This window comes from Panthera onca, chromosome F2 (genome assembly GCF_046562875.1).
Source record: "Panthera onca isolate mPanOnc1 chromosome F2, mPanOnc1 haplotype 2, whole genome shotgun sequence".
Classification (NCBI taxonomy): Eukaryota; Metazoa; Chordata; class Mammalia; order Carnivora; family Felidae; genus Panthera; species Panthera onca.
Window position 1 is genome coordinate 34,152,792 of NC_138356.1, and position 22,182 is coordinate 34,174,973.

Below are 22,182 nucleotides of genomic sequence, written 5' to 3' on the forward strand. Positions count from 1 at the left end.
CATCAAGAATGCTGTATCAAGTGTTGCAGATGGAAAGATACTGATTCAACCTCTTGGTAGAAAGGAATGTATGGCAATCAAGTCCTGATATCAGGATGTGGCTCTTACGATCAAGTCACAATGCTTTTAGATAATGAAACTGTTGTAATCACCACGTGCACCAAGTTACTTACTATCCAAGTGCACCCAAATGGAGAAGTTCAGACAGAGCCCTGAAGATTCTCCAGCTAACAAAGGGATTCAGGCCTTTTTATATATAAAAGCAGTTGTCATTCATGACAGCTAGTTAATCAGAATTGTTTTCAGATTAATGATTACATTCCCAAAGAGATAAACATTAAACTGTTTGAAGTTCCAGTATCTTATAGGAAACATCGTGAAATAATGACCATGCAAGGATCATTCTAGGCTTACAATATGCAGAACAGGATGGTAACAAGTTTTATAAAACAGGTATAAATCAGATTTAATGTTTAATAAATATCCCAGCAACTAACATAATTTATGGTCTTGTGGATGTTCCAGTCTTCTAAACGACTACCTCTCAGTTGTTGTCTTTACACCGTAAAGGGGTTAATAACATCTGAGAAAATTTTGAAAAGGTTCTATTGGCTAGAACTCAATGTGAAACTACAGAAATGTAGAAATCTCAGCCCATAAAAGAGTTTAAACATTGCAAATTTTTATACCAAAGATGATGTGGCTTATAATTTTCTGCTCCCCTTCCTCCAAAGTCTGGTTTATAGGAAATTATCTTCCTCTAAGAGTATATGACTTTGCCTTCCTTTATCTGAGGCACTCTGCTAGTGCTTTCATTTGTGTTACTAATACTAATGCCAACCATTCAAAGTTGAATAAATATTTCCATTTTAAGACTGAGAAAATGGAGCTCTTGTTAAACTGGTTTTTAAGTGACAGAGTTAGGTTCAGAATTAGGTTTCTTTGTTTCAAAGCCCGGGCTCTTCTACTGGGACAACTTAAGATTTACAAAATGTCATATGTATGATTTGATTAGTTTACACAGTGACTATATGAAGACAGTGATATTCTACCCTTTCCCACACCTTGATGCTAAGCTTCTTAAAAAGGATAGTCTAGAGTCCTCTATTTTCTCACTTGTTTACTCAAACCACTTCAGTCTTGTTGTCTATGCCACAGGGCCACCCAAACCACTCTAGCTGCTAGGTCCAGTAGGATACATTTTCAGCCTTTCATAACTTGTCCTGGTATTCAGTTGTTGATGTCCATGTCCCCTGCATTCTGTGGTGACACTATCTCTTCGTGCTCCTTTTCCCATTTTGGCCCTTCCTCAGTCTTCCTTGCAAAGTTTTCTTACTGCCCCTTAAGAGTTTTCTTTTGCAGGGTGGGGAGGGCGGGGTTCTGTTCTATTCACTTTTCTAAAATGCACACTTTCTTTTTAATGATATTATTCACATTCATAGCTGGAGAAGTAATCAGAAGCCAAGTAATAAAGAGCCTTGTGTACAATAATGAGAAATTTGTTCTTTATTCTAAAGGCAAAAGGAAGCCATTGACAGATTTTTAGGAATGAAAGTAGTGATGTTGCTGATAGCAATTACAAAAGAAAGAGAAACATTAGGGGCATTCAGGTTTTGAGATAATATGACTGTGATGTCTATGAGAAGACCAGTCAGTCATAGCCACAAAAAGGAAGTGAAAGAATATAGATCTGAGGCTGAGCAGAGGTTTTGACTAGAGCTGAAGAATAATTCCTCTAACTCACCAAATTATGGCTCTACATTATCTGACCATTCAGCAACTGTTATGACAGCCCAGAATTTGGTAGTTAGCATATAAGAAATATATTTTAATTAGCTTCAAGACCCTTAATTAAGTTTGGGAACAAAAAGAGGAAAAATAAGGGTGCTTTGCTGGATCAGTCAGAGAAGCATGCAATTCTTGATCTCAGGGTCATGAGTTCTAGCCCCACCTCGGGCATAGAGATTACTAAAAAAAAAAAAAAAGAGAGAGAGATAAACTTTAAAGAGAGAGAGAAAAAATAGCACTAAGACCAAAAGGAAATGTGAAAATATCATTTGCCTTTAGCTTTTTTTTCTGAATCTAATACAGAGTCAGAGGTTTGGTTTTGGGGTACCAACTCTGCCTCTTTCTAGCAGTGTGATCTTGGACAAGATATTTAAATAAAGTGGTGGTAGTGATGGTCCTTTCAGCATTGACTCGTTGACTAGTGCAGCTTGAGTGAGAACATGCATGCACCGTCTGACACACAGTAAAAGCCTCCAAGAGGGCAGGTATTTTAAAAATTATAATTTTTACAACCTAAAATTTTTGAAATTAAGTCATTCACTCTATCACAATTTTCGGTGACATCATGGTTTTCGTAGGTGCCAATATCAGAGTTATAGAATAAAATATTTAGGAGGGGGCTAAAATGAGGATGTTTGTCTAGACTACTAGTAGAAGAAAAGTTAACCCAACTCATCCTGGCTCTGTCACTACTTATGAACACAACTATCTAAAACATGAGAACATTGAACTAGGTGAACATCCAAGTGTCTTTAAGCTCAGAAATTACTCAAGCAATATCAGCAGTGATTTTATTCCCTACCACTATATCACTGTATGCATGGCCCTGAAGGTCTATAAAGATTAGAGTCTGGAGAATATAAACTATTTCTAGGCATGCCAATCCCCCTGCCACCCCAGAGAGCCAATGATAGTTATATACCAGCATATGTGTGATGGGGATGAGGGAGGGGACAGGAAAGAAGTCCTCTCCCTTCTGCCCCCTGCCATGGACCAAGTGCTGTGTTCTGTCTTCATTTCCTGAACAACTAGGAAAACTGTGCTACTGTTCCATCTTAGAAACAAGACCATTTAAATAATGAGTTGAAATAAAACCAACCTCTATAGCCCTGCTCTTTGCAATATAGGGCTTAGACTATTAGCAAAAAAAAAAAAAAAAAAAAAAAAAAAAAAAAAAAAAAAATTAAATTAAATTTTTAGATTTTTTTTTAAGCAAACTCTACCCCCAATGTGAGGCTCCAATTCATGACTCTGATACTACAGTCATGCTCTACCAACTAAACCAACCAGACATCCCTAAAAGAAAGTAAGTTTAACTCAATACACACATGAGCACACCTACTGCACAGGCAAAGGCTTGAGTGTTACATGTCGCCTAAATCCTTACAGCACTGACATTGGTTGCCTGTCAACGTTGGTCTAATAGTCCTCTCCAAGTTGGGAATGTTAGCAGGTCATATGCTTTTACATTACAGAGGTGCTGTGGGGAACAATTAAATGTCTGGAGCCTGCTAAGGGTTATTAAGTGCTAGCAATTCCCCTCTCAGGTAATAGTTTTTGAGCCATAAAAGGACAGTTAAATAAGCACTTCCATTTTAATATCATTTTCAAGAGATAAAAAGGAGTCTAAAATTCTATAATGTCTAAATTTAGTACTGCTGTTTGGGAGGCGAAGAAACTTTAGAGTCATGTGCCTTTTATAAAGGGATAATTGCCTGCTTCTAAACTTCTTCAGATAGAATTTTTATTGGGGTAAACTGTCAAAGCTTCACAATGAAGGAGATTCTCTTCCAGCGGGAAATGCACTCTTGCACAGGAAGTCTTGTGACCACTGCAGCCACGTTCCAGGGACAGTGCTTCTAAGAGACTTGGCTTATTTTTATTCATTTACTTTTCAAGCCTGAATTGTGGCAGGGGTTAGTCCCGTCACTGTCAAACCTGGAGAACCTCAGCTCCTCAGTTGGCTGCCCCTTCACTCTCCTGATTCAAAACCTCACCCTCTCGGCTCCCTTCTTCCTCTCACCACTGGACCACGTTCTTTTCTCTCCCATCTTAAAAAAACAAAAACCAAAATCCAAAGCCCCTTGGCCCCTGGGTTTCCATTGAACTGTCTTCCCCTTTTAAGGTCAACTTGTTGTTTGAAATCTTTTCTTTTTAAACCTTTTTACTTCCCACTCACTTTAAACACACGTGATCACATTTCTGCCACCTTCTCCCGTGTCCCTTCCACCAATAAACTCCACTGGAAGTTTTTTCACTGTGTTGCCAGATAACCACTTAATTGCTGCATCTTATGGACACTTCAATGTCTACCTTGAGTTTCTTGTGGCCTTTGATGCTCTGACCACTTCTTCCTAGGACTTGTAGAATTCTCTTTACTGGTTTTCCCCCTCCTTTCTGGTCATTCTTTCTGAGATTCCATCGAGGTCCTCAAATGTTGAGTTTCTCCAGGGTTTTCAGGGCAGAACACTATATGCACTCTAGGATGTGATCCCAACCATACCCAAGACTTATGTTTCCACTGTTAAACTACCCTCCACCCCCACAAACCCCCCTCAAATGTCTGCTCCCAGCTGTCTTCAGGACTCATATTTCTGAAGCTTACTTAGCATCTCCTCTTGGATATCTCCCGGGCATCTAAACTCATTCTGTTCAAAGCATCTGCTCCCACAACAACCTACTCTTCCTCCAATGCTCTCATCTCAATAAATGACTCCATGATCTTGTAAACCTAGAAACCTATGTGTCATTCTTGACTATCCTTGACTGCTAAAGACAGCATAACATAAAGGCTAAGAGAAAGATCCCAGAAGCAGACTGCTTTTGAGTTCCTCAGCTCTTTCATTTGTTAGCTGTGTCATCATGAGTGAGATTTTTACCTTACTTGGCCCCTCTGGCTCCTCATCTGTAAAATGGAGATAATCACAGTACACCTTGTTATCATGACAGTGTTGTTATCATGATTAAATGATGTAACTTTTGTAAAGCACCTCACTATCTGTTTGTTTACCCTTCTCTGTTTTAATCATTATTCTACATAAATCATAACACCCCCTTCTGCTTGAAGGCATTCAGTATCTTCCATCACCCCCCACACCCAGATTCTTCATTTTGTCTGTCAAAACCTTGCTTGTTCAGCCACAGCCCCACCTCCAGTGCCCAGCTCCAGCCAGAGAACTCCTTGTATTCTCTTCTCTGGGGCTTTTCACATACACTTCCTTCTGCTTTGAAGTGCTCTTTTCCTCAATTCCTAGCCACTGTTGCCTGGATAGCTCCTACTCATTTTGCAAGTTTCAGCTTGAATATCATTCCCTAGAAGTCCCATCCCAGGCTGTTTTGGTGCCCAGCTCTGAATCCCCTCACTACACTATAATTTGCCTAGCATCTGTGCTTGGTTACAATTTACTATAATGGATTCTTTGTCCAGTTCCTCCCTCCAACTATATTCTCTGTGAAGTAAGGGACTGTGTTTCTTTTACTTCTCAACCTCATTGCTTGGAATATCTTGGGTGCTGAGCACATGATTGAACAAGCATATGCATCCACAATATCCTGGGCAGAGCTTATATTTAGCCATGTAACCATATAAAATATGAACCTATGGGCTCTTGGGGATCTAGGGAGAAAATGGCTAGAAAGTTCACTACCTGGCCTCATAGGAGGAAAAGAATACAGAATATTTTAATTTTTAAATAAATAAACAAACATTAAATATTTTGATATTAAATTTAATGAAAATTTTTTAATTTTGAATCAATGATGGGCTTTTTTTTTTAACAGGCAGGAAATTGACTTTTTTTGAGAGAGAGAGAGAAAGAGAGGATCTTAAGCAAGCTCCACACCCAACATGGATCCCAAGGTGGGGCTCAGTCTCTTGCCTTTGATATCATGACCTGAGCCAAAATCAAGACCACTGGCCACTTAACTGACTGAGCCACCCAGGCACCCCTCAATGATGGGCTTTACTACAGATTTAAATAGTCAGTTTTTAAGATAGAGTGAAATACTCCAGGTCTGTGTTCCTCAACTTTTTAAGACCATAGCCCACTCTGAGAAACCACACAATTTCACACTCACCCTCATACCACGTTCACCAATTACAATGTAGGGGTCATTTTCTGCAAATTTCCACCAGCCTAGGTTTTATTTAGCTTTAGTTAGTTATTACAACGTTGATTTTCAAACTATGATATCCCAGAGAGTCAGATATTTTACCCCATTCACATCTCTCAAACCCCAAAGTTTAAAATAAGAAGAGACTCCTATATTTCCTTAATGAAAAAGTATATGCCTGACCTATATTTTTGTTTATTTATTTATTTATTTTTTATTTTTATTTTTTTTACTGGTGGTATGCTTCTTATTCTCATGCAATTGATTTCTTTCTTCTAAACCAGGTGCAGTTACATGATAGACAATGTGATTCTATTGATGAACGGTGCATTGCAAAAAAAATCTGTGAAAGAAATTCTGGTGAAGTGCCACCCACTGGGCCGTTTCACAGAAATGGAAGCAGTCAACATTGCTGAGACACCTTCGGACCTCTTCAATGCTGTTCTGGTTGAAACACCATTAGGTACAAATGCATAAGCAGTTGTATAGCTGCATGTGCACATCATCATAGTCAGTAAAAAATGCACATTCAATTCATTGTTTTCTCCATGAATATAATATCATACTATACAGATTTATAGACATGGAAGGGACATTAAGGAATCATCTAGTTCAGCTCCCTCATTTTTCAGATGGCAACAAATGAAAGTAACCTTCCTAGAGTCACATAAGATCCATTTGTAGCCCAGTAGGAGCTGGGACTACCTCTCGACCTCCACACCTTTGTACTTTGTACCAGATCATAGTAAATAAATGATAGAACTTGTCATTTTTCAAAAAATTAATTTTCTAACTGGGTTCTATATGATTAATTCCTTATCCTTTCCTTTTAAATTTCTGTCTAAATAAGGCTGTGTACATTTTGTTTAGAAAGTTTAGGAATGCCATTTTTCTGAGACGCTCAGGGGTGCCTGTCAAATGACCTGAAGCAATGAGGAAACAAATGCTAATTTCATTATAATGTAGCACTGATAATAGTTCTAGCATTCAAAATGCTAATGGGATAATTTTATATACATTATTGTCAGGAAACCTGGATAGTAGCAGTTCATAGCAATTCACTGCAGATCATTTGTCAAAATAGTTGCTGTTGAAAACAGAAATTTTAAAAAGAAAAAAAAATGGTGTCATTAAATGTGTGGTGCTAAGGGAGTGTGAAAGAAAGAGGGTAAGCCTATAATCATGGATGTTTGATTCCAGGCTCTGTCTGGTCCCAACATGGTGACTTGGGGCAATTCAGTGCATCTCAGTTTCCTCATTTTAAAAACAATAGTATCTTAGTATAACAGAGTTTTGAAAACTAAATATGACACAGTTTTAGCACAGCTCAATCCTTAGCATATAGTGAGGTTGGAAGTGATAAATATTACGATTAGATGAGGGGTAGGGGCACTTCAAAAAGTAAGGCATAAAGTGAACAGGTCCAAGGTGTTGTGAGGATCAAATACATGCAATGTTTAGTGAACAGCTTGCACTGAGTAAATGCTAAATAACTAATCACTCTCACTGTCACCATTACTGGTAGCTTTATCCAGTCTGTGGATTGCCACTCCACAGTGTCCTGGTCAGGAATGAGCACAGATTGGTATATGCAGGAAGTCTTTCCATAGTTGATAATCATGCTTTTGATGAATTTATTTTGTGTGATAATTTCCACTTTCAGCTCCATTCTTTCAAGACTGCATGTCTGAAAATACCCTAGATGAACTGAATATTGAATTACTGCGCAATAAACTGTACAAGGTAAGTGTCTCCCAAAATACTACGGTTTTCTTTTTTACATAATACATCTTAACCAGAGTTCTTTATTAAAAGTTACTTTGCCCATTAGCCAACTTCTGCAATTATGAAGCTATACATGGTTGGAATACAGCTTTTACAGTCTTGGTCTTTTGGTTAAATACATACACGTCAGCTTCCCCTGAAGCAGCAAGATTCTTGAGAGGAAGTAATGCGCCCATCTTTCTCTGTATTCCCAGCTCCTTGCCTGGTGTGCCTAGAGCACAAAAGGTAACAGCTGGATAGGTGAATGGTAGGTGGGTGGATAGATGAGCAAGATGAACCATATCCATTTTAAAACAACCAGCATATAGGAGTGCCTGGCTGGCTCAGTCAATAGAGCACGCAACTCTTGATCTCAGGGTTGTAGGTTCGAGCCCCGTGTTGGATGTAGAGACTACTTAAAAATAAAATCTTTAGGGGTGCCTGGGTGGCTCAGTTAGTTAAGTGACCGACTTCCGGTCAGGTCATGATCTCACAGTTCGTGAGTTCAAGCCTCGCGTCGGACTCTGCTGACAGCTCTGAGCCTGGAACCTACTTTGGATTCTGTGTCTCCCTCTCTCTGTACCCCTCCCCCACTCATGCTCTGTCTCTCTGTCAAAAATAAATAAAGATTAAGAAAAACTTAAAAAAATAAAATCTTTTAAAAAATTAAAAAAACAAAACAAAACAAAACCCAGCATACATAGTGAGCCTTGTGTCATGTAGCATCCATTTCTATCCTTAATCCTATTATAGAGTCTTTGAGTTTCACAGTTAACCTGTCCATTTACTGACAGTGTGCAGCATACGAAGATGACCAACTCCTGGACACTACAACATAGGTACCACCTTGCATGATCTGGCCAGCTATCTGTCTATGCTGCCACCATTTGAGTAGCTCTATGTCATATGCACTGAGCAAACTCTGTCCATTTACACTCATACAACAATAGCATCTTTGGACAGACACTCTCACAGAGTAACTGAAGGAATATATACTGTCATGCCATTTACATAACTGGTTATGCTAAAACATAAGGTCCTTTCAAAAGCATTGTGTTGCAGGCAATTTTCCTCTTTATAAAGAAACTTATGGACTTAGAGGAGCCATCTTTAAGATATAGCTAACAGAAGGCACTGTTTTAAGTAAATTATAGGCATTAATTCACTTAATCCACACAGCAAAACTATGTGCTATCCCCATTCCTCATATGAGAAAACTGAGACATAGAGAGGTAAGATTTACTTGGCAGAAGTCAGTTAAATGGTAAGTGATTGAGTTGGGATTCAAACACAGTCAGTCTAACTGTACAGCCCAGACTCTGACTTTCCAATGTGTCTTCCATGTTCAAAGCCATCCCAAACGTGTCTCCTGAGCACCAAGAGAGATTAAATGTCGGCACAGGACCAAATCTAGAATTATTTGTTGAGCTCATAAAAGAGTTTGGCACTCTTATTAGAGTACCAAACATTAATCATGTGAAATAAACCCAAGAACCATGCAAAAAAAAGTGCTTGTTAAGGAATCATAAGGTATGATAAGTACAATTTTGTTCTTTTTTAAAGCTGTGCAACATACTTCATTGTGAAAGCTTGTACCAAATTTTTAATAAAATATTGCCCTATGGGACAAGTAATTCAACCTCCATTAAAGTATTTAATAAGCCATGAAAAGCTGATCTACAAATTTCCAAAGGAAAATATCTTCATTTTATTGTTTTATGATCTTTCTTCTTTTTAAGTCTTACCTCGAGGCATTCTATAAATTCTGTAAGAATCATGGTGATGTCACAGCAGAAATCATGTGTCCCATTCTTGAGGTAAGAAAGTCCTTGAATTTCTTTGTGCCAAATAATATGCTTACACACTTTTCACTTGCATAGTCCTACTTATCTTTCTTTATCTTAGAAGCTCCTTTATCTAAAAATAAAATAAACAACATATTTTATCATATATATCATTTGATGCTTTCAGTTAAGAATGGTATTTTGCAAGTTTTCTACATTGAAAAGTTATTTTGGAATTAGAAAAGAAAAATGCTTACAAAATTTGGTCATGATTCATTTTTATGTGTTATGAATAGATTATAATTAGTTAAAAATTTGGTATACTATTAACAATTGGTGAAATACGAGTACTTGTAATAATCACTCAACTTCCCTCCAATGAGGGAACACTGGGAATCTGGGAATTCTCACAACTTGGAACCAAAGTCCACTCTGGGCCTTGTTCCTTATATAAATCCTAAAATAAAGGAAACTCAAACAACCCTCGGGCATTCCAGCTCTGGTTAGGAAGACTTTTGGGGTTAGGTGATTCACAGTTGGCATGCTCACTTAATTATCTGTCAAATGCCCCCATTGCTTTCTACCTCTCTAATTGATGCTATAAACGTCTTAATTTCCCTTTCTCATCACAGATTTCATCTGTGCTCAGAGATCCTCCTGTTCACACATGTTGATCTCAGAGATCAGAAGGATCTGGGAACATGCTGGGCATATTTTGTACTGTGTTTCATATAGATCTCTTTTTCTGGCTTCACAAGAATAACAAAATGGTGGAGGAAGGAGGCCGGTACCATTCTAGACTTAGAAAAGCCCTTTGCTTTGTCCTGTGAAACTAAGTTTTGTCTAAAGAATATCCTTAATCATTAGATTATCTGTCACAGTGACTTCATTGGTAGGTAGATTAAATAGTTCAATAACCTGATTTCAAGAAAAGCCTGGTAATGGGGCACCTGGGTGGCTCAGTTGGTTGGGCGTCCAACTTTGGGTCAGGTCATGATCTTGCAGTTCATCAGTTTGAACCATGCATTGGGCTCTGTGCTGACAGCTCAGAGCCTGGAGCCTGCTTTGAATTCTGTGTCTTCCTCTTTTTCTGCTCCTCCCTCACTCCTGCTCTCTGTCTCTCTCTCTTTCTCAAAAATAAGCATTAAAGTTTTTTTAAAAAACATTAAAAGAAAGAAAGAAAGAAAGAAAGAAAGAAAGAAAGAAAGAAAGAAAGAAAAGCCTGGTAAGAACTGCTCTATAGCAAAAAAAGGAAAAAAACAAAAAACTTGAATAACTTCACCTGCTGTATTTTAACCTAATGTTCTGAAACTGCATATGATAAAATTAGTTCCCCTCAAAACATTTAATCTTTAAAATTTTACAGTTGAAGATACTTTGCTATCCCCTGTTGAAACTCTTCAAGCAAAAGCAGTCCTTGAAGTAAAAATTTATCACTGGAGAGCTCCAAAAATTCTTTTTTGCCTTTATCTATATTACACAGGAAGTGGGCACTGATAAATAAATAACATTTTTTATGGCATACTAAATGTCAGAAAGTGAGCTAGTCTCTTTCAGACATTCTGAACATAAGTAATCTGCTGGCCCTAAGAAGCACTCCCCTTCCTTGTCATAAATTTTTAACTACTAGCCACACTATAAGAAGCCACATTATCCATGGCTCAAAAGTGTAATTTCAACATGGCATAATTCCTGTGGTTTAGAAATGGCTTGTGTGCTTTATACCCACAAACTATGTGCAATAAGAGCTATGGCAAAACTCAGAACATTTCAAGAGGTATACAATGACATTATCAATAGTTAACGTGTATTATGTGCCAGATGCTATCCTAAGTGCTTAATGTACATGAATTCACTTGGACTTCAAAACAGCACAACAACAACAAGATGGGAGTTTAGCATCTATTTTTCAGAAGGGGAAACTGAGGCACAAAGAAGCTAGTAACTCGCCTGATGACACACACCTAAGAAGTGGTAATGTCAGAATTTGAACTCAGGCAGCCTCTCTCTGGTTCCTCTATGTTCATCCACTATTTTACTTATACATTAAAGTTAGCATTCACAATTCTTGTATGAAAGTAAGTACTAATTCATAAGCAAGATCATACTGCATGTGGTATAAAAATCAAAAATAGATAAGAATTATGTCTCTGTAATCCTCAGTAATGCAGAAAGGACAGCATAGTAGAAGAATCCTTGTCACTGGAAGGGTTTGATCAAAATACTGTATAATACCCAGTGTTCTCATTATCCCTTCCTATACCCATGATACTACCATATTAGATTAGGTTCTTTTTTAAGCTGCGTTAAAAATAAAAGTCCGCTTGAGCCACCTGGGTGGTTTAGTGGGTTAAGTGTCTGACTTTGGCTCAGGTTGTGATCTTGCAGTTCGTGAGTTCAAGACCCACGTTGGGCTCTGTGCTGACAGCTCAGAGCCTAGAGTCTGCTTCAGATTCTGTGTCTCCCTCTCTCTCTGCCTTCCCCCTGCTCACACTTTGTCTCTCTCTCTGTCTCTCAAAAATAAATAAACGTTAAAGAAATTTTTTTAATTAAAAATAAAAAAATAAAAGTCCACTCAACTACCTTTATACATTACACTGAAGTATTAGTTACACAGAGCATGCAATTATAATGTGTCTAATGATATGATCAGAAGAGATTTTTCAGATTTATATAAATATATCAGATCATGTAATTACCTCTCATTTTATTTGTGCAACATTAGAGCACCTCAGTTATCACATTCTTCCATCTATGTTCTTATTTAATCTGGGTTGACAGGAGACTGAAAAAGACTTAATATGGTGAAAGAGAGCATTAACCTGGACTTGCATGCAAACATTTGACCTAATTACAAGCTTGTGAGTTCCTATGGGAAAAAAAAAAAAAAAGAAATTGACTTATGGTCAAGGGAAATACACTGCAATGTACTGTTTGCCTTTATGCCTTTTATTATTTGTCTTTGCTCTCCTGACAATCTATATGTTTAATGAAACAGTGAAAAACAAGCACAGATGAATAAGTTTGTTTCATCTTCCCTGGTTAGTACACATGCTAATGAGGCCAGGCTTGATTCCAGTTCACTCTTCCATTGTTGTTGACTCTTCCACCCACTGCCCCCACAAGGTATTCCTTTCCTCGAATGATGAACCAGCAAAAATGTGTGATCAGCCCAACTCCATCATGTGCAAGTGATAATGACTTTGAATAAGTCAACAGTACACTTAGTTTTTGCAACAACAACAAAAAATAAGTTATGGTTTTAAAATGAATGAGCATAAGGAACGGTGAAAGGACATAGGACATCTGGCATCCTCTATGCCACACAGGATGCCAGCCCTCTAAAAATGACAGAGAGGGCTTAAGTGAAATCTAATACCACCCCATTTACTCTTCCATAATCAGATGCTGTGTCAAACTGTCTGCTTAGGGATAGGCATAGCCTTTTTACAGGATAGCCCTTTTACAATTCCAAGATTATAGTCCTTTTCACTAAGAAAACACACCCTCACACACAAAGAACCTCTAGATTAGAAAAGGGTGCTGAGGTAAATATACAGACGGTTATAATAAAAGGGAAACTGAAGTATAATAAGGAGTCAAAGGAAATCATACCCAATTGGAAGGGAAATAGAAGGACTTCTTGTAAAATAAAAAAAAAAAAAAAAAAAAAAGCCATTTAATGGGACCCTTCAATGTAGGTAAGATTTCAACATGGAGAGTTCTGGAATGAAGTACACACATTGTAGGCAGAGGGAAGAAGTATTTACAAGAACAAGAAGTTGGAATGTGTGTGGTGTTTCAGATAACCAATTGTATCAACCAAAGTCCTCTCCTGGCATGGCACGCGAAGCCTTTCCTGTTCTCTTCCTAGCTACGTGTCCAGCCTTCTTCTTCGCGAAGACTTTCCTGTTCTCTTCCTAGCTACCTGTCCAGCCTTCTTCTTCTTCTTCAACTGCTTTCCCAGTGCCTGAGCCATGACCATTCCTCCACAATGTCATGCTTTAACTTCACGCGGCGTCCTCCTCCAGAACGGCCTCTGCTGCAGGGCCATCTGCAGTTCTGCTGCCCCACCCTACTTCTCTCTGAAAAATCCCAACATCTTACACAGCAATGCATGTCAATTATTTCTCAATAAAAGTGGGGGGAAACAGGAATAAAAACCAACATCTTAGAACTAGGAAGCACCTTGAAGGGCATGTGGGACAATTGGCTCTATTGTTGCTCCTCCTGCTCTAATTTTTATTTCAAGGTTTCTTATTGCCATGAAATCTCCCTCTTACATTTCTTCTCCTGTCCCTGGAAGGTCTAAACTTACTGCTAGGACTGGTGACATTCAGTGGCCAGAGGCAGCTGCCTTTGCTTCCAAATGAGGCCACTCCCTGCTTCTGGGTCACCCACGCTTTCCATGAGATCAATCAGAAGGATCAGAAGGAACTAAAGCTCACCCTCTTGATAGGAAACACCTGTTCTAACAGAAGAGTTCCAGCAAAATCTGTTGCAAGTCTAGATTCGTTAGTCAAAAGTACACTGATCAAAGGCTATTGCAGAGCAATTTATTTCAGCTATTGTGTTCGTTCAAATAACCTTGGGATACTGTTAAAATGTAAGCCCTGGATCAGGAGGGCTGGACTATGGCCTGAGACTCTGCATTTCTAACAAGCTTCCAAGTGACATCAAAGCTACTGAACCATGAAACACACCTTGAGTAGCAACATTGTAGAGAATATTATAGAAATTTGAAAATAAGAGACTCACAGACCATCCTGTTGGATTCAATGATTCAATGAAGATTCATTGAAGATTCAATGATCTTCTTATGCACTTCCAGGCACTGGATATTAAAAATAAAAAATAAAAAGAGTGACATGATTTCCCTCAAAGATTTTACAGTGGAGTAGGAGAGAAAGAATTTCCAGATTTTAAAAGAATGCAAGTGCAGGGTGTTTCAGGAATGTAGAGTTTTGTAGCTCAAGGACACTATGATAAACTCCCATGATAAGCAGAGAGGATCCCAGAAAGGACAGACTGAGATGGAATGGTCAGAAGAGGTAGGAGAAGAACCAAGAGATAGAAGAAACATGGAGACCAAAGGAATAGTAAGAAATTTCAAGAAAAACAGAGTGGTTACAGGAAATAGGCCTGACTTGGAGCTGTTTGCTCAGTTGCCTAGTGGTGCTGAGCACAAAGGCAGGCCATGAGCATACGTGACCCACCTGAAAGATCATGAGGTCAAACCCTATCATCTTACAAGTGAGGAAACTGAGGCCAGAGAGAAAGGTAACTTGTCCTGGGCCATGTAATTCTTAGCTACTGAGTTAGATTTACTGATGTCCAACCTAGGACTTTAAAGAAGAAAACCAAAACTATTAAAGAGCAAACAAATGGTGGGGTGCCTGGGTGGCTCATCGGTTAAGCATCTGACTCTTGATTTCGGCTCAGGTCATGATCTCACTGTGTATGAGATCGAGCCCCTATCTGGCTCTGCGCTGACAGCACAGAGCCTGCTTGGGATTCTCTCTCCCTCCTTCTCTCTCTGCCCCTCCCCCACTCACATTCTCCCTCTCTCTCTCTCTCTTTCTCTCTCTTTCAAAATAAATAAAACATTTTTAAAAAGTATAAACAAATGGCATATAGCATAAAGTTTCATTATGTAAAAAATCCTACTGACATCAATAACCAGAAAGAGATGTTAATATTTATTTCGTGCACTTTTTGCTCCAAACACCCCCCAGGCACTTCCACTTACATTATCTTGTCCTATTCTTGAACAGACCCCAACAAGTAGGTTTATTCCCATTTTCATGGAAGAGATATTTTAGACTCTAGTGGCCTATGTGACAGAGACACATGAGTAACTAATTGCAGAGTTCCTGGGAACTAAAGTTTAGTGGGGTTTCAAGAGTCCTAACCTATTATCACTAGGTGATCCTTTTCTGGGAAGCAAAATTACTCCATTGAGACTAAGGGAATATTAATAACACATATTTGTATTAAAATTAGACATAAATCCAGAACAGAGAGCAAATCACTCTGGACATAAATTTGTCTACTTAGGGTTCTGTTTACAGCAGTTAGTACATGGTTAGATTTTGCTGATACTATGTCTTTGCAAATTCAGTTTGAGGCTGACAGACGTGCTTTTATCATCACTCTTAACTCCTTTGGCACTGAACTGAGCAAAGACGACCGGGAGACCCTCTACCCGACCTGTGGCAAGCTGTACCCTGAGGGGCTGCGCCTGTTGGCTCAAGCAGAAGACTTCGATCAGATGAGGAGAGTAGCAGACCATTATGGAGTACGTGACCACACTGGGGACCCTGAAAGCCTCATGCTATTTCATCACGTGTACTTGAGAAGTTCACACATCAAAATTACACATCTTATCTAAAGCAGTTATAATGTTTGTAAGGTAGAAAGCAATGTCATTCTGTAACTGTGTCTCCCAAAGAAATACTTGAAGTTTCTAACCCATACTACTTGTTTTTTTTTTTGTTTTGTTTTTTGAGGTTCCTGCCAAGCAAGTACTTGTTTAAATCTCCAAGGAGCAGTCATTTGAGCACTTCATTTGAAGTGCTTGATAAAGCAAGTTCCCCAAGGGACTGGTGCAGTGTTCTGGATATGTGAGCTCATGTCAAAGTTATATAAAATAGCCTGACCCAGTAGTCCTTTCAAGTGCCCATTGGGGAAACAGGCTCAGGTACAGAATGTCTACCGGAAATACAAGGGAGAATATGGACATATTGGTTTATACCTTTTCAGTGGCCAGAAATAGGCACTGGAATGAAGGCTGCTATGTCCTGCCCTTAATCCACATCCAGGTTCTATACCTCATCCCCAGATTCCATTCTTTCTAATTTACAGAAACATGATTTCCTCCAGGTAACTTTTCCAGAACTGGAATGACACTCTTATCTTTTCCTATGGGTTTCTGAAGACTTCCAGAAAAGAGAAGCCAGTAAACTGCATAAAACTTTGTAGTATCTCATGTCATTGCAAGAAGGTTTTGAGCATAATATTAAATTTTGAATGTTTCCCCAATCTCCACCCCTTCCACACCTGAAATTCCATGTGAAGTTTATCAACTGCCATGCCAAAGAACCCATGAACCTGTGATGGTTAAACCTCAAGCATTCATTTAGCCTCTATAATGTGCCCAACTAGCCCTAAGAACTGAATGTAGAAAATAGCTCATCCAATGTACATTGAGAGTACAATTGCATTTGCTGCTTCTTCTAAAGACCTGAATAAGCCAATGGCTAGAATTCCATCCATACTTTTTTATCTGGATTTTTGGGGTATTTTTTCAGGAGGCCAAAATCCTACAAAAAACCATTCAGCCCTTCTGGATAGATTTTTTAGAACAGACAGATATGTCATTTTCTATATAGCCAGGAAAATATCCTCATATATAAGAAATGAGAATTCGTTTAAAATAATCTTTTTGTTTTTTAGGTATATAAGCCTTTGTTTGAGGCTGTGGGTGATGGCAGTGGAGGAAAGACGTTGGAGGATGTGTTTTATGAGCGTGAGGTATGATATAAATGGAAATGCTATTAGTTTATGTTCTCTTTTTCTCTTGCTCTGGGATTTAGATGTTTTCTTACTTCGGATTTTCTTTTTGTGTGTGGCGGGTCTTTTTACAGTTGATCAGTTCACTTGATTAAACACACTCACAATTTGATGGCCAAATGGGTATTAGCATCCCTGGAAGGCCAATGGTTTTCATATGATGGCTTCCTGTGCAATTGTCCTACCCAGAAACACATAGTGTGCATAGTGATGCTCTGCAAGGAAAGCAGCAATTCCATAATTCACCAGAGAATCAGAGCTAGGACATTCCCATGATCATATATTGACTATCCTCATGCTGTACACTCTGTTAAGTGCATCTTACTCTCTGATCCATTCCTTCTTCAAGAAGGATTTGTCTACGGTTATAATATAGCTTATGAACACAATTGCAACACTTACTAATTATTTGTATAGAAATCCATCCAGAGAGTCTAGATGATTCTCTTTCTTAAAAAGCAGAACACTTAATCCATTCATAGTGAATTCCTGGGCTACTAAACCATTCAACAAAAAGGTCTTTTTTTGAGGGGGATAGTAAGGTCTCCCAAATTTAGAGAGTTTTTCTGGTATATTCTATTCATTTCTCTGAAACCACTGGCTCTTCCCTTTTAACTGATTGACAGAGAACCCTAAAATCTATCCAAATTTTAGGGTAAGGCTGGCTCCACAAAGCAGTACGGGACCCTCCTGTAAGTCCTACTGTACACATTTTCCAACAGCTCTCTAGTGCCTGTCACAGAAAAAAGTAAAAACAATGCAAGTTATCCCATATCTTAGGGATATTTTTAAAATTCCACACTATTGCACAAGTGCTTCAAAGAAAGCTGTTAAGAAAGCTGCCCTTGGCAGGAAAAATAAGTGTCTGTTCCTGCAAGCAAGGACATCCACTTCCTGAATACTTGGCTTGAGGTTTTCAGAGCTGCACGAGGGACTCAGTACCTCTCATCCTTTTTTTCAAAATGGAAAAGAATAAAAGAATTATTCCATTTCAGACTTCACCCAAGTTAAACAAATTTTCTTTGAAAATTTTCTTTTACTGATCTACCTTCTGCAGAAACAAAACAAAACAAAACAATTCAACCATATGTCTTGTTGCTGCAGAGCATCTTAAGAAAGCTCATAATGTCACTCATTCCAAATCCCAGGGGCCTGTGACATTGCCATGGAGGACAGTTAGATAGCCTACAAACCTTTTTAAAATGTTCAAAGTTGTGGCCAAGGAAAAGCAGTTTACCTAAGTGAAACAAGCCTCTGGCCAAAAGCCAACTATATTACTGCAAAGTTCCACACAAACACCAAGATTTTCGTTATCTTTGTGGTAGCAGTGCTGCTCAGATTTGGAGTTTGTCTTGCGATTCTAGAAACCTACTTTGTATTTATTTATATTTATTTATTTATTTATTTATTTATTTATTTATTTAAACTTGCCTTTTTAAAACTACTATTGTCTACCTTTATCTATAGAGTGACATTAATGCTCCCTTTAGAACCTCATGGGTTGTTACTGTTTTCTTCTATTTGACCCATTTTGGACATTGCCTATTTAAATACAAATAAGCACCACACAAACACAAGTTAGTCTGTAGCTTAATGTTACTTCATAAATGTAGTATGCTCCCAAGAAGTGATGGTCCATATTTTTTTTTCTTTCCTCAGGTACAAATGAATGTGCTGGCATTCAACAGGCAATTCCACTATGGTGTGTTTTACGCATACACAAAGCTGAAGGAACAAGAAATGAGAAATATCGTGTGGATAGCAGAATGCATTTCACAGAGACATCGAACTAAAATTAACAGTTACATTCCAATTTTATAACCCAGTGAGGGACCTCACATGCGGAAAATCTTACATAGTAAGAAGAGGTTCTGAGGGGAAAAAAAAGAATTGTGTTATATTATCTGGGTTATATAAAAATAATCCACACCATTGCGGACCCACTAGAAACATAGTAAATCAGCCCTGAAATAATATTTCTTTTTTTTTCCAGTGGCCTTAAATTTTGTTTCCCCATTTATGTCTCACTTTTTACCAGATCTTAGACATTAATCCTAATTAACCTATAGTACGTTTCCTATTCTTGTTTGGTTGTATTAACAATCAGATCTAACTAAAGTGTTTTACTCTTGCTTTCCTATGATTCTCCACAGGCCCAAGTACTGTCTGCTTTTCTTTTTCCTCCCCTATGTCCACAAAAATCCAGGGCTATATGAGGCCAACATGGACCACATGTCATGAAAATATTGTATTTTTTTTCCTAATACACTTTTACTGGTTGTCTTGGGAAAGCTACACAATTCTGAATCATATTCCTTAGATGCAAGTAGTATTAAATTTGTTATTAAGGCTCCTATTTAAACTTTCCTCACAATTCCCTTTAAATCTCTTGCAGTTCCTTCATGCTTTGCCTGAGAAGAAAGTAACCCTGCTAATTGTATTTCATTCATTCAGAAGAATAAATCTCACATTCAGTTTACAAGATATGGACTTTTTATAGAAATTCTTTAGAATTTCTACCCAGGAAAGGAAAAATCAACAAACACTGGTCAAGTTCTTTCTTTAAAAATAACAGATTCCTAAGTAAAAGATCTGTATTTACTATATTTTAAAATATAAACATATAGGGACGCCTAGGTGGCTCAGTCAGTTAAGTGTCCAACTTCGGCTCAGGTCATGATCTTGCAGGTTGTGGGTTTAAGCCCCAGATCAGGCCCTATGCTAACATCTCAGAGCCTGGAGTCTGCTTCAGATTCTGTGTCTCCCTCTCTCTCTGCCCCTCCCCCACTTGCGCACATGCTCTCTCTCTCAAAAATAAATAAACATTAAAAAATGTGTATATATATATATATATATATATATATATATATATATGAAACTCTTTGAGTGTATGTACAGAGAATCTACATATACTTGTATCTAAAATTAGGCACCTGGACCAAGGAGTAAATCTATTTTTCTGCCAAATCCAACTTTTTCATAGAATATTTTGGTAATTTTATTAATAGAAATTTTTAAGCATAAGGAAAAGCAGTGGCTCAGATTCCTGAAAGGAAAGTCAAATACCTAGATTTCCCAGTGCAAAAAGCCTAGCTCATACCCATGTCATGGTGGCTAAAGGCCAGTGCCTTGTAAAGGGCTCCACTGCAGACTTGTCAATTGGCCCCAAAGAGCCTGGTTCCCACATGTGGCCTCTGGTCTGGGAAGCATCCTCCCTGACTTGCTCCTGGCCATGCATGAGTTTCCTGGACCAGGAAACGCCTATATTTTACATTTTAATCTATGGTATCTGCAGTGGGAAGGTCTAAGGCTTCAAGCTGAGAGCAAAGATGATAATAGGAAAGAGGCAGCTTAGAGAAAGTTACTGTGAGAGGATTCTCAGACCAACCCTTGCCCACTCACCTCTGCATGGTATGTATGGGGGGCCCTAATGGGCCATAATGCAACAGGCTGAAGTTATCCAAAGGGCCGCAAGTCCCTTTCCTTCTACACAACTGAATGGCTCCAATTCCCCAAGCCCCTTCCCCAGTCAAGTGTAACCAATGTGTGACTATATGAGCAAGGAACTTCCCTACAACCCTGTGAGGCAAATAGAACATGCCCCCATTAGGAAAATACACACGCTGCAATGAAGAACTTGCCTTGAAACAAAGCAAAACAAAACCAAAACTGTGAAGAACTTGCCTTGGATTTTAATAGCTTTCAGGTGTCTGAGCTGGGATCTGACTTCTCTGTCATGCCCTAGGAAACTGGTCTACAGTGGAGATCATGGACCTTTGAAAAGCATTTTATCTTATGTAAAATGAGGCCAAAAGTCAATTATATATGCAGTGTAGAAAACAATGAGGCTAAAAGCCTTTTTCTAAGCAATTGAAACTGAGACTCCTTACCATCCCTTTCCCACATTCTTCCCAGCAGTATTTCATCAATTGCTCCGATTTCCACCTCTATAGTCTGCTGCATGGCTGGTCTTGGAACACTGTATTCTAATGAATTCTATACCCAGAACTGCATGCAGTCTACAGCAGTCCTGCCTATACCCTAGTGTAGACTTCTGTCCATTCCTTACCCTTTTGTGTCACCCCTCCCTCTAGCCTTGCTCCCGTTTCCTTTTGTATCAGTTCACATGCCCTTCTTTATCAGTCTACCCGTGGACAGGAACTAAGTCTCTAATGAGGTTTTGCAGTTGGGAGAATTTGCGGTGCTCTATGGGATTCAAAATAGCAGTTGCAATTCTCAGGATATTTAGAGAACATCTAAGAAGAAATGCAGTCATTTTATCTGTTCCAGATGCCTTAAGAAAGAGCATGGACTGAGGGCAAATGGAAATGACCATCCTGGATCTCCTAGATCTGGAAGAGTTTGGCCCAAGGCTAAGTAACTATTGCTGGACAATGAAGGAATTCACGTAACCATTCTGACGTGTCCACCTCCACCTCCATCTCAACCCCCAGCATGGCAGCAATGTAGTAAGACATTGAGAAGGTGAAATAAAAGAAAACTAGAGTGAAGGAAGACTTGATGATGATCAGATCTGAGGATTTCATTAGTAGTAACTCTTATGTTTACCACTATTTTAAAAATGCTGTTAATAATGTCAGATCTCACAGATGGGATGTAGGTATGGGAAGGATACAATTACAGTTACTGTTGTGTCTTAGTTTCAGGAGCAGATAAAAGTCTCCTTATTGTTTGACTCATTTCAGCTCCTTTGAGTCATTTTCTCTTCATGTCAGCAAATGGAAGCATTAATACATGTATGTATAGAATAGTATTGCGAGGAATATATGTGACATTATCAGAGGATGTCATTCTTGGTGATTTCATCTGACTTGCCACAAATAGCTGATGCCAGGATTCGTGGTGTCATTTTGCTATGTTGTCATAAAATGTATAAGCTTTATACATATGAAAATAGGATCTAGGAGCTATAATAAGTTCCAAACCACCTGCCGTAAGCAACCTCCCATGTTCTTTCTTCTCATTTACATCTTCATTAGTCTATCCAGCCCCCCATTGATCACTTTTCTACCCCTTTCCCCTTCTCCTCAGTTACCCCATGCTGTAGGTTTTGGCTTCCACTGACTGAAGACTTGATCACTGAGTCCAACTCAGCAGAGCCATCCTCAACATGGACACCTGGCTGTTTAGGCACAGGAAG

General features: G+C 38.6%; 1 protein-coding gene across 1 annotated transcript in view; it reads left to right on the forward strand.

Annotated features, from left to right (window-relative positions):
* The window catches only part of ATP6V0D2 (ATPase H+ transporting V0 subunit d2), a 43,545-nt gene extending 24,042 nt beyond the window's left edge, over window positions 1-19,503 (forward strand). The window contains exons 3-8 of the mRNA XM_078441972.2: window positions 6,186-6,364; window positions 7,565-7,644; window positions 9,405-9,482; window positions 15,571-15,747; window positions 16,905-16,982; window positions 18,681-19,503. Coding sequence (XP_078298098.1) covers window positions 6,186-6,364; window positions 7,565-7,644; window positions 9,405-9,482; window positions 15,571-15,747; window positions 16,905-16,982; window positions 18,681-18,842 — 754 coding nt within the window. The 3' untranslated portion in view covers window positions 18,843-19,503. The remainder of the gene's footprint in view (window positions 1-6,185; window positions 6,365-7,564; window positions 7,645-9,404; window positions 9,483-15,570; window positions 15,748-16,904; window positions 16,983-18,680) is intronic.
* The last annotated feature ends 2,679 nt before the right edge of the window (window positions 19,504-22,182 follow it).